Source organism: Ixodes scapularis, unplaced genomic scaffold (genome assembly GCF_016920785.2).
Source record: "Ixodes scapularis isolate PalLabHiFi unplaced genomic scaffold, ASM1692078v2 PGA_scaffold5__190_contigs__length_132052651, whole genome shotgun sequence".
NCBI lineage: Eukaryota > Metazoa > Arthropoda > Arachnida > Ixodida > Ixodidae > Ixodes > Ixodes scapularis.
This window is the reverse complement of record NW_024609880.1, coordinates 115,281,429-115,298,280: the sequence shown is the minus strand read 5'-3', so window position 1 is coordinate 115,298,280 and position 16,852 is coordinate 115,281,429. Positions and strand designations below refer to the sequence as shown.

At 41.0% G+C, this 16,852-nt stretch overlaps 1 protein-coding gene across 1 annotated transcript; it reads right to left on the bottom strand.

Moving 5' to 3' along the window:
• Positions 1-5,722: 5,722 nt before the first annotated feature.
• Positions 5,723-16,852, bottom strand: LOC115315119. The gene is made up of 5 exons (XM_040214305.3): positions 16,647-16,852; positions 16,376-16,527; positions 10,372-10,439; positions 8,462-8,542; positions 5,723-6,195 (listed from the first exon to the last, which is right to left on the bottom strand). The coding sequence occupies exons 1-5, from the start codon at positions 16,752-16,754 to the stop codon at positions 6,074-6,076; spliced, it is 531 nt and encodes a 176-aa protein (XP_040070239.1). The 5' UTR covers positions 16,755-16,852; the 3' UTR covers positions 5,723-6,073.

Below are 16,852 nucleotides of genomic sequence, written 5' to 3'. Positions count from 1 at the left end.
ATTGCACGTCAATATAAAAAAAAAAGACAATCCACTCCTTATTTTCTTTAAACATCTTACTATCCGTTTACAGTTACTTGAACTAATTTGGGATTGCAGAAATTGAATAGCACCATGCCCTGCTTAAGAAACAAACGACAAAAAACCACTCTAATTGACCTAGCTTGTCTTCGTTATAGGGGCTTTGCCGCACGACGTAAGCTACAAAGACACTTTTTTTTTTATAACCGTAAAAGGCTGTACAGCGGTGGTGCTCTATTGTAGGGTCTAACACATTATGGCTTCTATTGTTTAGATTTATACGTGTGTTCCCTCACGTTGCCTTCCAATCACATGTGTAGCTTGAGTAATGTAGGGGGTATTTCTCCCCTTTAGAACAAGTCTCGTGTATTCGTAGCCTGCACTTCACAAGGCTTGAGCAAGCAAATTTTGTCACAGACAACCCCAGATGCACAATCATAGGCCCCCATACCCAAACAAGAATTCTGCAACAGCGTCTTGCAAAGTAGCGGAATCCATTCGCTTCCTCTTTCAGTTCGGGTCTTCTCTCACAGTTGACATGTTGATCGGGCACCCCAAGAACCTTGGCGAAACTGCTATAGGACTGAGGCGCCTGCAATTCAGTGGCGCAGCCAACACGCACCCAGTATTGTCTTCGACATTGGAATTTTACCGAATCACTTCATCGTGTGAGCAAGTAAGCTTGCACACCTACACTCTCAACAAAAGGGTTGTCGTAGGGTACTACTTTTGGGGTAGTCAGAAGCCGTCACAGATATCGCTACCCCTCCCCCCCCCCCCCCCCTTTTAGTAATACTAACGACCCCATGGGTAGTCACGCCGCGTGTAAACAACAGGTAGTCACTGTGAGCACCCCCAAAAGCAACATGGCGGCTGGCAAGCGACAGTGGAGTAATACGACTAAGGCCTAGCGAGCTCGACTGCTTTTTGCTAAAATACGATTTTCAAGTGCGCACGCCCGTTCGCTGCCTTCCGTGCGCACTAAAGCACACCAAACCGCGTCTCAAAGCACCGGCACCGCACCTATTACGAGTAGGGGCGGCGATGTGAGGGGGGGGGGGCATTCGAGGGGGTTTGTCCGCGACTGCTTTCGCGCGGCCGGCTGCATTTACTTAGCGGCCAGAAAACATTCAAAGAAGGAATCGTATAGCGGCAAATGAACTGATGTCTTTATTGAACAGACACTCTGCTTGCTGTGCATGCCGCAAGTGATCCGGCGTTTTCGGTTGACAGCGGCGAGGCGAGGCATCACCGATTCAAGTGGTGTCGGTTCCGATCGTTCAACGCTCCTCCTCACCTGTTAGCGTTCGTTATCCACTTTCAAGTCTCTGGTAATCCCACCGCGTCTGTGCACGCACTATTCACCGCACGGAACACCCATTCAGCTGGCTATGGGACTGATCCCACTGAGACGAGAGCACGAGAGGCCGAGAACCGAACCCTTTGTGGCTGGTCCGTGGAGCCATGGAGCGCCTCCATTTTTTCACTCAAATATATAGATACATAAACGCGCGACTCCTTGAATTGGGCGGCGACACGCGCCACCTAACGGACAGCGCGCAAACTAAGAAAAAGAATCCAACCGCCTTTGCTCTGAGCCCCTCGCCAGACTGCACTTCAAACAAACGCGACATGCAGACACCATACAGTATTATACATAAACGCGTTCACAAACAGCACAAGGTAGAGCATGAGATATTGACACTCTACATTCCTATATATACGACTAGTCGACACCGCCAGCTTTTATACTGCTGTATTTTCTGTGACCGATTAGGGTGGTGACCACTGTCATATTTTGCATAAATACGGAAAGGCTGTGCAAAATTTATCCGTATATATTATTTTCCTCTACTGCCCTTACGAAAGCGCTCGTATCTCTAATTTAATCCATTGCAAAAGTGAACTGCAGGTTATAAATCAAATTGAATTGTCGCTACCCGTCACGTTTTGATCAGTTTCGTTTTCTCGCTTGCCTACACTTCAAGTATACAGAATCCTGTTTAATTAATTGTATTAATTATCGAAACCAATTTCTGCAATCACAACTTTCTAAACACGCTGATGCATTTTCTTTTTTCTTTTTACATATCCGAATGACTTCAGCCACTTCAGCGGCGGTTGAGTAAATGTTGAGTACACTGAGCGCGCGCAGGTGATTCTAGCGAAGCCCGTCTGGCCCGTCCGCCGGTCTTCCCCGAAGCGTTGTTTCAGTTTTCTTCTTTTCGCTACAATTGTTTCTGCTCAACGCGTGTCTTTCAAATATGCGTTCTATGCGCTCGCGCTCGCGCCAAGAGGAGAGTGCAGAATTGCCGTTTTCGGGCCCGTGCCTTCACCTACAGCGAACGCGAAATACGTATGCTAAATGATCTGAAGCCTGGTTCAGACAGTTGCGTTTGACTGCGTTGCGGAGCGAGAAACTAGGACATCCCTGCTGCTTATATCACGTGCCAAGACGATTCCTTGATTTGGATTCCACGCTTCATACGAAGCACAGATGTGCCGGTGAGTCGCTTTCGGTTCTCGACGTAACACTGTCAAACGCATTCAAACGCAAGTGTCTGAACCGGCCTCAAGGGTCAAAGAAGGCCAAGAACATAGTTCTCTGCGCTGCACCTGCTGGCTTCTCCAGCAGTACTTTTCCTAAAAAAAAAAAAAAAAGTCTAAACCGAAAGTTGCACGTGTATGTTTGCCAAAGCCTTATTTTTGAAAATTTACTTGGAATCTTTTATATAGGTAAAAGGAACGCGTGCCGAAAGGCCTGAAATCCTAGTCCCCTTCAAAGTACTCCACCTTAGATGACACACACTTGTTTCAAGCATTTTTTATCGAGTATGCTCGATGAAATGCGCCAAATGAGCCAATGAAGGCGAATCATATATCCCAAGACAGAGAAATACTAAAATACACGGGCATGATCCCAGATATCTGTGTACGTTCGTCCTGTCCGGCCTCCAGTCGTGGTGTTCAATGCTTCATACTTCACTGCTCTTGAAAGCAAAAAAAAAAAGAGTATGACAGGCACGCAAGTTTGGCGGAACCGAGGAGGCCATTTGCAACTGATCTGCACGCAGAACTCACCGATCACACCTTTAATGAGAGCACGCTCTTTACTGAACCGCACAATAAAAGACGACAAGAGTATTTCGTCCGGGGAACATTCCAATCAACTCACGCCTGTGCGTAGCTTCCTGTGCTTTTCTAGAGATTTGGTTAAACTCCTCGAGCACGACGCCAGCTGCCAGCTGTTTACTAGCAGTACATGGTAAAATCCGCGACGGAACCAAAAAGGGCAACCGCGATACTTTTTATCTGCCTTGGGTTTTAGTAGGTGCCTACCAAGGTTGCCTGTACTCTTTGGCATGTTTGTTTTCTGCCAGTTTAGGCGAACCGAGCCACACGCCTGTTTCGACCGGTTCAAATTTGAATAAATGGTAACCAACGCACAAAGAAAACAAGTTTCGAGTACTTTTTGAGATTTTTGAAGTGGCTTTTACTATTGAACGATCGACTGCATGCACTTGAATGTTCAATTCAAGAGTTTATAAAATGTGACTACCCCATGCTTGTCACTTGCCAACAGGGTGGTAACGCTCAATGGCTCGAGCCCAGTGGGTAGTTAAGTGAGCCTGTGGGGTTGTTACAGCCGTCAAAACGCATGATGACTAGGGGGGTGCTCACTTTTTCTTAGAGTGTAGCAAATACAGGCGTCTTCGTGCGAGCAACGGCAAGTGCTATCGAAGAGACTAGGACAGACAACAAACGAGTGAACGTACTGAGTTTTAGTCATTTACCGAACTGAAAAACCTCTGAAAACTGTTGAAACACCATAACAGTCGCTAAAAGACAGTAGTCGTACAGACAAAGCAGATAAAGTTGCGCGTGTTGGTTTCGGTAAGGACCCAACCACGTGAAGGTTCTCGAATATCGAAACGTTAATTTTGGAGAAGCTACTCTCATTTTCACTTCCACGCTTGTTTGACTGCATTTCTACATCGTGTGCTTTCTGCAAGAGCAAACAATGACTAGAAAGAAAGGGAGAGTTCCCAACCTGGTGTGGCTCGAGATGACGAGGTTGTCCCACGGAGTCGCTCATATCTAAGCTTCACGAAGATCATTCTCGTTCGGAAATCGGAACACAGCTAGTCGCGTTCGGGTCTCCGGTGTAATTACTTTTGCACCAAGGGACGCAACATTACAACGACATCGATATACGGATGTGACATCTAAGGCAAACGGGCGTGCACGCTTGACACAGTGACACAAATTTTGTGAACAAGACGAAAACAGCTAACAAAAATGTCAAAACAAAAGCAGAAACAAAAAAAAATGCGCGCTTTTTATTATAATGGGTGTTGAACGCCGACGGATGTCGGCGTTCAACACCCAACACCCAAAAACTGCGGCATTTCCTGGTGGGCCTGTAGACCTATCTGCTGTCGACGGTAAAAATCACGCCGTGTGCGACAAGCCCCTGAAATTGTATATTTCTCCTTAGAACGTACGGAAACAGATCGACACTCACTGAAATTATGCGAAAATTCAGCTGCCATTACATAAGAACCTATATCCCATGATCAGTGCTGAATTTCACGAAACTTTTTCCGTTTTAATTTTGTCTTTTGTTCACTACATACTGAATGGTATACAATGCAGGACTATCCACTTAGTCTTGCCAATGTACAAGACACTGGATCTCATAAAAATGGGCAGAGGCTCTTTATGTTTAATATATACATTCTTTCCGCATTTTGAACAAAACTCTGTTTTTCTATTGCCACAAAAAGAAATACTTCGTCACGACTGGCGGGTTACACACGTATAACTCGTCCGTGGGCATAATACTATCTCACGGCGAAAGGAGCAACCTGCTTCACTCTCCCAGGTCATGTTGGCAGAAGAAAATGGCGAAATCAACCTTAGACAACACCTGTCTTCTTACCACTTTGATTTCTCTGATAGCCTTGTTTATTGGGGATGATTTTGTTAGATATTATACCTGTTAAGGGTTCTGCCAGCTATTTTTTAAATACTGAAGACTTTTACACTTACCACCGGTTCTCTCATTTGACCTACTGATCAGCGGTAGCTGATGTGGTGAACAGTTCGCAGAAGCTTTGGCAGTCGGGAGTTGCGAAACCGCGACAACATCGACACTTGCGCTTTGTCGTCCTTTCTGTCCATAACTTCTTCGTCCAACCTCCATAATCGTAAAATGTTGACAGCAGAGCACTCCAGATCTTGCGAAGGCATTGTTTGACAAGTCCAAACCAATTCGGACTCGTAAACGGAATAGGAAACTAAACACACAAATCGGAGACGAGCTCCAGGCATTGTCGTAAAACGTCGCACGTCGGCCGACTCAAGCGTCACATATCTCTAACTACTGACCTCTGACAGACCAACTCCAATTGCCAGAGTCTTTCCCGCTACACCAAAAATAATGTACTTAAAAAAAAAGAACTCAATTCCGTTTTAGCAATAAAGAGGGGGAAAAGAAGAAGAAGGAGCCCCTTTGATGTCTTGGAACCCCGACCTAGCTATGATGCCTCTACGACCAGTCCCTCTCTGATGTCGACTTCATTACGAAACTAACAAAAACAAGGAAAATGTTTTCAAAGCAATAGATACAGTGTTCGCAAAAAAAAATGTAATATATCTTTTATAGCAATATAAAATAGCACAATTGGGGAAACAATTGATCCAAAGAAGTTTATTTTGGTTCAGTACTGAAGAAGTGGAAGTTAAGTTCCTATTTTATCTTGGAAACTTATATAGGCTATATATAACCTCATAACGGCCAGTTCTTCTTTCGTACGAAATCTTCTGAAACCTAATCACAGCAGGCCATCGTTTTCAACTCCCAGTAAGGTGTTTCGAAGAATGTATTTTATTAATTATCAAGAAAGTGATAGTAAGGTGTGGAGGTGCCTTTGGTTTGAAGTCAGGTATACACAAAAATGGTGGCATGTTTTGTTCCTATTATTAAGTATATAGACAAAAATATACAAAAAATGATATTAGGTGCCAATATTTTTTCAGAAGGTGGACTTCACGTCAGGCATGTTGCGTTGTAAACCTCGTATATTTCTCCGTCGCATAACGTCTTGTAAGTACCAAGGCACTCTTGGATAACATCATTCGTAGGGTTTTCGTACGCCCACAGCTGGCATTCTGGAAAATGAAAACGGAAGACATTACACAGAGTACATTTTATTTAAGTAAAACATATAAAATAGCGAAACAGAAAGACAAGGACAAGAAGTATACAGGACAGGCGCTAACTTTCAACTAGTTTTATTAAGGAAAATTGAACACATATATACACACGACAGGCAAAGCAGCATCACGTGAAACGGACTTCCAACAAGTTTTAAAACTAGTTGAAAGTTAGCGGCTGTCCTGTATACTTCTTGTCCTAATCTTTCTGTTGCGCTCTTTTATATGTTTTACTAAGATGAACCAACTAGCCCAACAACGTACCCTACTAAACATTTTATTTAAAATTCGGAAGGCGATCTAAGAAAAGTACAATTTTCTCAAATCCATTCACAGAGTGCTCCATCACCCTTAAGACAGGAAGCTCGTCCCCTAGGTATTTTATAGGAGAACATTTCTAAATGGTGACTTTTTTAAAAGTTACTTTTGATTTTTCACTACCCACCGGCCATTATATGGTATATTTCTAAAATATAAAGCCGGACTGGCAGACTCAAATCTCTGGCTTAAATCGTACGCATTAAAATGAGAGGTATATGTAAACATAATTAGGCTTTACTTCGTAAAAATTTACGACCAAGTGAGGTAGGTTTATCGCAGAAACATCTATGAACACCACAATATCAGAGTTGAACGCTTCTTTTATCTGCTGTATAGAATACAGATATTGTCATGAACTGATTAGCTCTTTTGTTCACTTTTGTTTTTGTATCATCTTCCAGATTTGCGTGCCGTCAGCAGAAATATGTTTCTTGCAGGAAACTGGTGTATCGTTCTTTTATATGCGGACTTCTGCTAAAACATATTGTCAAAGAAAGTAATAGTATAGAAGCAGCTGATATCCTATATTGATCAATGCTGTGATGACTGGTTTACGTTATTTGCCTTATTTATATTATTGCGACAAAAATAAACGAAGTATTTTTATCTCAGAGATATAATCTTTCAAATCTGAAACGTTTTGCAAAGATATCGCTCTTATCCTATTAAAAATCTAATAGAAGCACCGAGTTTCGCTCCTAAGGTATATAAAAAAATACCTTATTAAAAATTATATGACCCATAGGAATATTATTCCACAAGTCAACATCTAAAAACCATCCTGACATCATATATTCATTATTGCCAATGAAAGCGACACAGATCTGTATAATGTGTGGAGATATTTTTGTACATACATTGTATGACAGATTTCACATATTCAGCATTCTATGCTTGCGAAAGCATGCTGGGGCGGGTTGGTAAGCATGATTTGAAAAACACGAAGAAATAGAGCGACAGATATCGGTTTCTAGCTGCATTTAATGTACTGTCTGTCTTTGTCCCTACATGTTCTACTATTTTGCGTATTTAAAATCTGCTTTGCTTTCACTTGCTTATTTTTTTAATTTGTGAAAATGAATAAACTTATTTAGAAGGAGATGGCAAATTCAGGTGACAATAGTTGCCGTTTTGGTTGTTATATTAAGTGCATAAGATAAGGTTATTGTCTAGAAGCCCTAATAGAGACACTAATTACGTACCCCTCTCTGTAATAGTCTGCGGTTATAACTCACTCTATGGGTTTTGATGATCCTAACAAGCCAAACATTACATTATTGCGTGGCCGATCTTTCTACTAGAATTGGTATCAAAAGATCGATTACCTAGGATCTATCAATGACACCAGATGGCGCCGTTGCACGAGGAATGGCAGGGCTCTGCCCCTCTGGTCCGATGGTGCCATCTGGTGTCGATCTTTGTATGTCGTTTATAATAGAAAACTCGGTCGCGCATGAACGTCATGTTTGTTTTTAGGATGCTTAGGGCAGGTACACTGAGTTATGACCACAAATATGCTATCCCAGAGAGAGGTTCAGTTACTCTTTAAAATTGTAAATTTCAGAGGTGAAGTCAATACATTTTTAGTTTCTGTGTCTTATGGCACTTCACAGTGGTGTTTTGCAAAATGAGTCATATAAGGGCTTGCAAACATCTTTTCATCAACTAATTTGAAAAAAAGTCTAAATACTGCGAACGCTAGAATATACAGTTAGTTAGCTTTGTTTATTGAGTGAATGCCCAAAGTTCCCATTTCCTTTTATCGTTGGGGTCAGGAAACTCATAACGGATTTATTACTTGACATGGATTCATTAACCTCCTTTGATCTCGGGTGTGTTGAGATATAAGGGGAGACTATTATTGGAGTTGAATGAATCAGCCTCTCAGCTGGTTTCTTACCTTGTTGTTCTATATTAAAGAAGATGGTGCAGGTTTCAAAATTTGAGTACAAAATCACGGACTGTGATACCTTTTCTCCACCTGAGGTGATGTAAACGTTTTGTTAAAGCACCAAAAACCAGGCATGATTGCATTTAAGGTTATCGCGAGCATTATGTACAGGGAATTTGATTCTATTTCCGAAAATATTTATTTCAAAATATCTGTAAAAAATTCACTAGAGCGGTTTGTGGTGGTGAGTTATACGGCGAGGGGGACATTATGGAGGCTGCTAATTTTTGCCATGAGTCGTATAATTAACTGAAATGAATATTTCAGAATTTAATTAGTGAAAATAAGGATATGGTTTTGATCAGACAGGTGCTGAGCGAGTTTCCATACCACGAGCCACACCTTGTCAGCCGCAGTGCCGATATGAGATCATGACGATTTGTACGTCGCGAAACCCTACGTCGATTCAACAAGCCTCACGTCGTCATATCTTTCGGCGCACTCGGAAATTTCAGTTTCGGAATTGGAGGATGGACATGGGAGAAATTGACAGCACACATCACCAAGCCAGTTGCGTTATTTTTTATTTTTTTAATTGTGTAAGTTGGTTAAGCCTTTCAGGGCAGCTGTCTTCCAAATTACTCTTTCAACTTGACCGATAATACCAATTATTAAAACGTTTATTAACGAAATTTAGTTAATTATGTACCAGTCTGACGGTTGTTCGTCCCTCGAATGTCTGCCGAGCTGAACAAAATGGTGTCTACGTAATAGAAAGACGCTTTTTTTTAAAAATTAGTTTAGACTAAAAAGTCTGCCCTTGCAAAGGGTGCTAATTTTCGCGATAAGTTGCATAATTAAGCGAAATGTTTAATTAGAGTTTTAATTAATCAAAATACATATGAGATTTCAATGAGAACTGGCTGAGTATTATCGGAAACCACTAAATCCGTCTATATTCGAACAAATTAAAGCACATGAGAAACGCAGAGGTACCCCAAAATTCTCACTCTTGCAGCAGGCGCAAAGCTCGCAACTGGGGTGCAGGGTTGCTTGAATTACCATCCGCATTTCCCACCTGCTTGCTTTACGTCTGCTACGGAAATGGTAAAGTTGATGCTCCCCCCCCCCCCGCCCCCTGTTTCCCACGTGTTTTATAGTCGTACTCAAATTGACTGATTTAGTGGTTTTCAATGCTGTTCATCAAGTATTTAATTGAAAACATATATGTTACTTTTGATTAATTAAAAAGATAATTCGAAAATTTTAACTAATGATCGCACCTATTGCCAAGATTGTCGACCTATATAGTGTTCCTCTGACCGTATAACTCATTTGCATATATGATATTAGTGTATCTTAAAAAAAATTAATAAATATTCTTGAGCTAAATTCAAACAAAGCGTATAAGTGTGCCAAGTGTGAATTTTACAACTCATCGATTAGATTTTTTGACAGCGCATACGGCCAGCAATGCTAATTTTGTAATTGGGGATTCAAATCTCTAAGAACGATTTACCCTCACTATTTGCCAATATCATTGTGCTAACCTTCCGTTTCAGCGCTACAACTTTATAAAAATTAAACTGGCATCAACTTGCACATATAGAAGTAAACCGTTCGTTCTACTTTTAAGGATACACTTGATACTGAATTGTATTGACACGAAATCGAATTTATTAGCTTTTAATCTCTTACATTTTTCTTTCCAAAGTTCGCATACTGTTTTACTGATGATGCTATTCCGCGAAAAGAAACTTTCCGTTGAATTTTATCTTGCCTAATATTATCCGCGTGTTATTAGTTATGAATATCATCTAATTACCTTCGAATTTCCTGTCGATCAAAAGTCAAGAAGCATATTAAAATAGGTGTTTATGTAAAATGGGGAAGTTACGGCGCACTATCATTTCACTCACTTGTCTCGTTATATACCGCTATGAGGCCCTCGCAGTTTTCAACCTTCGTGGTAATAGGATCATTGTAGCTGAAATAAAAACAAATAAAAAATTATTTTTAAATTATATAAATCGAACTTACTCGTACATATTGAATTTATTTTATATAAATCAAATCAATATGATTTAAATAATTATAGCTAGAAAGTAGCTAAGCTTTATCAGTATAGATGTATTTTAAAAGAGCCAGCTTGAATCATCAATCTGTCCGATCGCAGCAAACAACGTGAAAGAACATTAATGGGTGATATATTTTCGAATCGTACAAGAAAAAAACTTTGAGTCTTCAAGAAATATATAAAAAAAATATTTGTTCATAAAGAAATTGGTGAGAAGAGCAAAACTAATTAGTGTATACATACCTGAAATGTGACCATTGTTACGATATTTGAGCTCAATCACCATTTAGTAAAAATGGGGCGTTACTTGGTATGCATTATGATTATGTAAAAAAAAATCAAGCACGTGTCCTGTTTATTTATAAAGTCTCAAGATTTACTACTTTTCTTTAAACAAACCCATTAAAGTGTATTTTTATTTAATAAGCATAAAAATGAAATCTCACAGACCTTTTTGTGAGACATTGAAGCGCATGAGGCGACATAAATTATTTAAAAAAAACAACGAGACGAGGGGGAAATTTTGCGGCTTTCTCTGCGACCGTATTTTCGAGTATACTATCAAGAAATCAATCAAACAATCAGTCTTTATTCAGCTTCACTAAAACATTGAAAATTTCGCAGTCACAACTGGACCCGTACCCTATTTCGCTTGCTATGAATCCGTACCTATATCCTCGCAGGCACCCTTGTGCGGCACAAATGAAATTCAAACGATTATATTCCCTTTTCTGAACATTTCTAAGCCTTGCTTTTTTAGCTTGAGTATAAATGGTCTCGTTTCATCAATGTTTGGGCTTAATGGGTTTCAAAGTTTTGTGCCCATATACAGCATTAACCGTTTTCCATATGCATTGCTATTGCGTGGAGTATTAAAAGTATTTACTCTAATGTTTCTCACGATTGAACTCGATTGTATAAATACAAATGATGGGAGTCATGTATTATTGAATAATGATTAAAATGAGAACACCGACTTCACATAACAAGAAAAACAAACTTCATTAAACGTTTCGCCTCCCATGCGGGAGGCATCATCAGTACATACACAGGAATGAGGGAGCTTCGGTCAACGCAGTCCTATTTATCGGGAACGTTCATATAAGCTTCCGGGAGGGGGCCACGGTTTTTGTTGCACGCCGTCTTATCTCCGCGGATGAACCATGACTCAAGTAGTTTGCGTGGGCCCCACCTATCCACCTTCGCCAAGGTGGTCGCGGCTGTGAAGTCAAAGGTGTGTCCCGTGGTCCACACGTGGTCGACCAGCTCCGTCTTGAGACGGGTGGCGTTCGTGGAATACTTGACGTCACGTTGGTGTTCTTTCATCCTGGTTATCTTCTCGCGTCCGGTCTCCCTAATGTACGAAGAGCCGCAGTTCTGGCAAGGGATCTTGTACACAATGCCTTTCTCCGTATCCGCAGGGGTGGGGTTCTTTGGCTTAGACACAATGCTTGGTATAGTTCGGTACGGTTTATACACAGTTCGAATACCTACAGGTTTTAGGGCGCGGCTTAGCGACTCAGACACTCCCTTAACGAATGGAATGCACAAGACATTACGTTCTTTGTCGGCTGGATTGGAGTGCGTTTTTCGTTTCGTCTGGTTGATTACCTCATCTACAAAGCGCCCGGGGTAGTTTCGCTTTTGGAGAGACTCTTGTACACGTGGGAACTCATTAGCGCAATAGGTCGCGTTAGAGGGCACAGTGTTTGACCTGTGAACAAAAGTTCGTACAACAGACTTCTTATGCTGTACAGGGTGGTGCGAAAGAAATCTAGAAAATTACCACTGTGGAGAGGTGAACCATCAAGTGAATGGCTGTCCAATGGGAAGCCCTGTCTCTGTCACTGCCGCTAACCTTGTAATGGAGTATATCGAAGAGAAAGTGTTCGGTGAGATTGTATTTCCTGTCAAGTTTTATCGTAGGTATGTTGATGACACTTTGGTTATCCTAGACAAAATTTTGTTGATGATTTTCACCAATGCTTAAACAGCGTCCACCCCGCGATTATGTTTACCTACGAGCCTGAACAAAATAACATGTTGTCCTTCTTAGATGTGTGTGTGATCAGAACTGACGAGCCGAACAACAGGATGGGAACCAAGGTGTATCGTAAACCATGTGACAGTGGTAATTTTCTAGATTTTCTTTCGCACCACCCTGTACAGCATAAGAAGTCTGTTGTACGAACTTTTGCTCACAGATCAAACACTGTGCCTTCTAACGTGACCTATTGCGCTAATGAGCTCGCACGTGTACAAGAGTTTCTGCAAAAGCGAATTTACCCCGGGCGCTTTGTAGATGAGGTAATCAACCAGACGTAACGAAAAACGCACTCCAATCTAGCCGACAAAGAACGTAATGTCTTGTGCATTCCGTACGTTAAGGGAGTGTCTGAGTCGCTAAGCCGCGCCCTAAAACCTGTAGGTATTCGAACTGTGTATAAACCCCACCGAACTATAGCAAGCATTGTGTCTAAGCCAACGGACCCCGCCCCTGCGGATACGGAGAAAGGCATTGTGTACAAGATCCCCTGCCAGGTCTGCGGCTCTTCGTACATTGGGGAGACCGGACGCAAGAAGATAATCAGGATGAAAGAACACCAACGTGACGTCAAGTATTCCACGAACGCCACCCGTCTCAAGACGGAGCTGGTCGACCACGCGCGGACCACAGGACACACCTTTGACTTCACAGCCGCGACGACCTTGGCGAAGGAGGATAGACGGGGCTCACGCAAACTACTCGAGTCATGGTTCATCCGCGGAGATAAGACGGCGTGCAACAAGAACCGTGGCCCCCTCCCGGAAGCTTATATGGACCTTCCCGATAAATAGGACTGCGTTGACCGAAGCTCTCTCATTCCTGTATATGTACTGATGATGCCTCCCGCATGGGAGGCGAAACGTTTAATGAGGTTTGTTTTTCTTGTTATGTGAAGTCGGTGTTCTCATTTTAATCACAACATCTCCCGGCTTTTGGACTATTTTTGCATTATTGAATAAATATCACGTACTTGAATTACAGTTTTGTTTGTCTGTACATATTAAGTGGCATTGTTCAGTGTGTTGTTTTTTAAATAAAGAGCTGAATTAGCGTTAAAACAAGTATTATGATATTCGCAATGCTCGTTTCTGAAGCTTGATTCTTGGTTGTAAATAAGTTTGATACATAAATGTCTAAAATTCTAAACAATATCATCGACGACTATTAAAAATACTGTAGTATACTAACCTTAGTGTTTTCAAATCAAAATACTGCCTTGTGATAACTAAGGTGTAAATGTAATATCCCATTTTTACATATTGTTTGAATGTGTGGTTTTCAGTTGAAAAAAAAATCAGTGTCCCCTAAATATTTAATATTTTCTACTTCTTGAATAAACTTATGTTTCAAATGCATTTGTTTTGTGCATCTTTTGGCATGATTTTGCATGGAGAATTGAACACCACATTGTTTTTTTTTTGGCTTAATGATGACTTATTTTGTATGAACCTGTTATCAATCTAAGTTCCTGATTAATTTCTACTTCCAATACATGCCAAGAGTTTCCGTATACAAATAATATTGTATCATTTGGGTACATTACTGCATGTAATCTGCTCATAGCTTTAGGCGAATAGTTTGTATAGAAGGCAAAAATGATCGGTCCCAGCACGGATCCCCGACGCACTCCTGTTAACACCCTCTCACTGGTAGAGTACTGATCCCCGATATGGACTAGCTGAAATCGGGATGATAAAAAGCTCCTAAAAAATCCAAAGTGAAGCCACAGAACGCGCACTGTTTTTTTTTTTCAAATTTTCCGATTAATATTTTTTTATTAGTGGAATCAGAAGTCTTTTTATATAAAAAGATACCAACTGCTATTTGATTGTTGTATACGGGCGAGTTGACGAATCGGCTTACAACTGAGACTGCTGTACCAGTTGATTTGTATGTTTAAAAGCTGCGCTTCTCTCCTGCTATAATGCTATTTCGTGTTAAATGGTATTATCTTTTCAAATATAGTGTTGGTACTGCTTAATACCGAAATTAGTCGGAAGTTGGACAGTTGATTTTGTCTACATTTTTGTAATTTGGTAACACTCTTGCTACATTTAGCATGGGGGGAAAGTACCACTATAAACTGCATGGTTAAATATTTTTCTAGAGGTTTACTACGAGTATAGATATCGTGCTTCATCATTTTGACTGATGCACCATACGTTCAAGAGCGCCGCATCCCTTGTCATTGTTTCAACCATTGTTATTATCTCATAACTAGCTATATCATACAAACCAGAATAATATGGAACTTGGCTTGTAGTGCGGTTTATTGTTGGTTCTTCGAGAGTACTTGTCTACAGTACCTATAGTGCAGAGATATTGAATAAATTTTCTTGAAACCGTCATCTTTATTTTCACAACCAGTATCCCGAAGTTTCGGCAGAATTGGACTTCGTACAGATAGTTTAATGATAGAGTTTAAAACATACCACACTTGTTTTGTATTCCTCGACAAAACCTGAAGATGTATTCATCGGGTTGGCTAATAGTCGTGAGCGACTAGATCTGGGGACGATATTCAAATGCGGCGCATAGATTCAACACCAGCTTTGCGTGTCCAATCCCTGGGATTAAACACAAACTCCGACTTGCTCGGGACGCCTATCGCCCGAAAAGCGCAATAGGCGCCGAGATGAGCTCCGCGATGGGCGCCGCGATAAACGCCAACTTGTTGAGGCAGTGCGATCCCGTCCACTCATTTGCCTAGCTTTTTTTGTTTGAGAAAGCATAATTAAATATATTTTGTTTTCATGTCGTATTTTTATATATTTTTAATAATGATCGCTCCATAAAAAGAAACTGGAACGTTTTTTTTTGTTTTGTTTTTAACGAGATAGAGGAAATTATATCTTATGTTTTTCCTGTGAATTCGTATATCACGAATATTCGACCGCACGTAGCTATAGACGCGATCAAAATGGAAAAAAACCTGCCACTGGGTGTGACGTCATACCCAGAAGTTTCAGCGGCCTTGCGCCTGCCGCTTGTGAGGGAACGCTTGGAGCACTTTTGGCTGCTCGGGTAAGGCTTCCGGAAAGCACGGAAATGTTGAGATCTCTGCATAATTCGTTATTATTCCCTAGTCGTAACGAACGCGACAGAGAGGAGGGTCTTCAACGCTATTTTCAAAGTGCTGTTGGGGCTATTTTGCGCGTCAGTCTGAAATATTATTTTGATATTCATAACCCCGAAGGCGAAATACAGTCGATTTAAGAGTGTTTCTCTTAAAAAAAAAACACACACACAACCGCTTCACTTTCCATTTAAATAGAGTTGGCGATTCAAGGCCGAAGCAAATGTTAATGTACGAAGTATTGTTTTTACAACAACAACAACAAAAGACCTCGTCATAAATTCGGGTTGTCTGGCTGAGACATGAACGGACAAATACAAGACTACACCGGAAAATAGATATCACCAAGCAATGCGGTGTCAAATAAATTTATTTTCCAAGCTCGGGACACCTATCTATTGAATCTGGGTGTACTATCATGAACCATCTCTCCGTGGTAAATATCATGAATACTCGATATTTTCTCTATAAGGTCCGAGTTTCTACTTCGGGAACAAAAAGTCTCGCAAAAAGACTAAAAAATACGGAAAAAATGTTTTCTTGAAGTTATTCTTACATTTTACTCTATCCCTTAAAAGTCCTTCTATGTTTTCTTTATTTTTCAAGATGTTCTATAACCGATTTCGTCTAACTAAAACCCCAATAAAGTGATCTCATAAATATTCAATCACATTAATTAGGAACTATATCTAAGTGATAACATAAAATATGTGAGGTACTTACACGACAGGAAGGTCGTTGATTTGGTATATGAATTTCCCACGTACGGACATCGTACTGCTGTCTTCACTGTTCTGCGTTACGTAAGTGCACACAATGACAGACGCATCAAAGCTGGTGTACAGCATGTGCCCTTTATCGGAGGACTGCAATGCCTGTAGAAATAAAGCAGCAATAGTTAGGCCACAGATACTGGTCAAATCTGCTGGCTACTTTCCCAGGCAAAGGAAATACGTACATCAGTTCGCAGAGAAAGAAGGAAGCATATTCTTACCTTCCATGCTAACCGGCCTCTCGGGTCAGTGCAGTCATTCGTTTCTTGAGCCCCGATAAAAAGAAAGGAAGAGATAACGACTGTTGCGACGAACGGTATTAAGGCCATGTTTTATGAATTTTAGCTCAACGAGACCAAGAACAAATGGCACTTCGATCAGCGGTCTTTTTCACGCTGCAACGGTTCAAGCGTGCAGCTGTCTGGAG

Bases quoted from the DNA above. Each gene is read 5' to 3' on its own strand.
- LOC115315119 (XM_040214305.3), bottom strand. From the start codon at position 16,754: ATGGCCTTAATACCGTTCGTCGCAACAGTCGTTATCTCTTCCTTTCTT. The intron at 8,543-10,371 runs GTGAGTGAAATG...ACATCACCTCAG, and splicing joins AGCGGTATATAACGAGACAA to GTGGAGAAAAGGTATCACAG. The intron at 6,196-8,461 runs GTAAGAAACCAG...TTCATTTTCCAG, and splicing joins CTTTAATATAGAACAACAAG to AATGCCAGCTGTGGGCGTAC.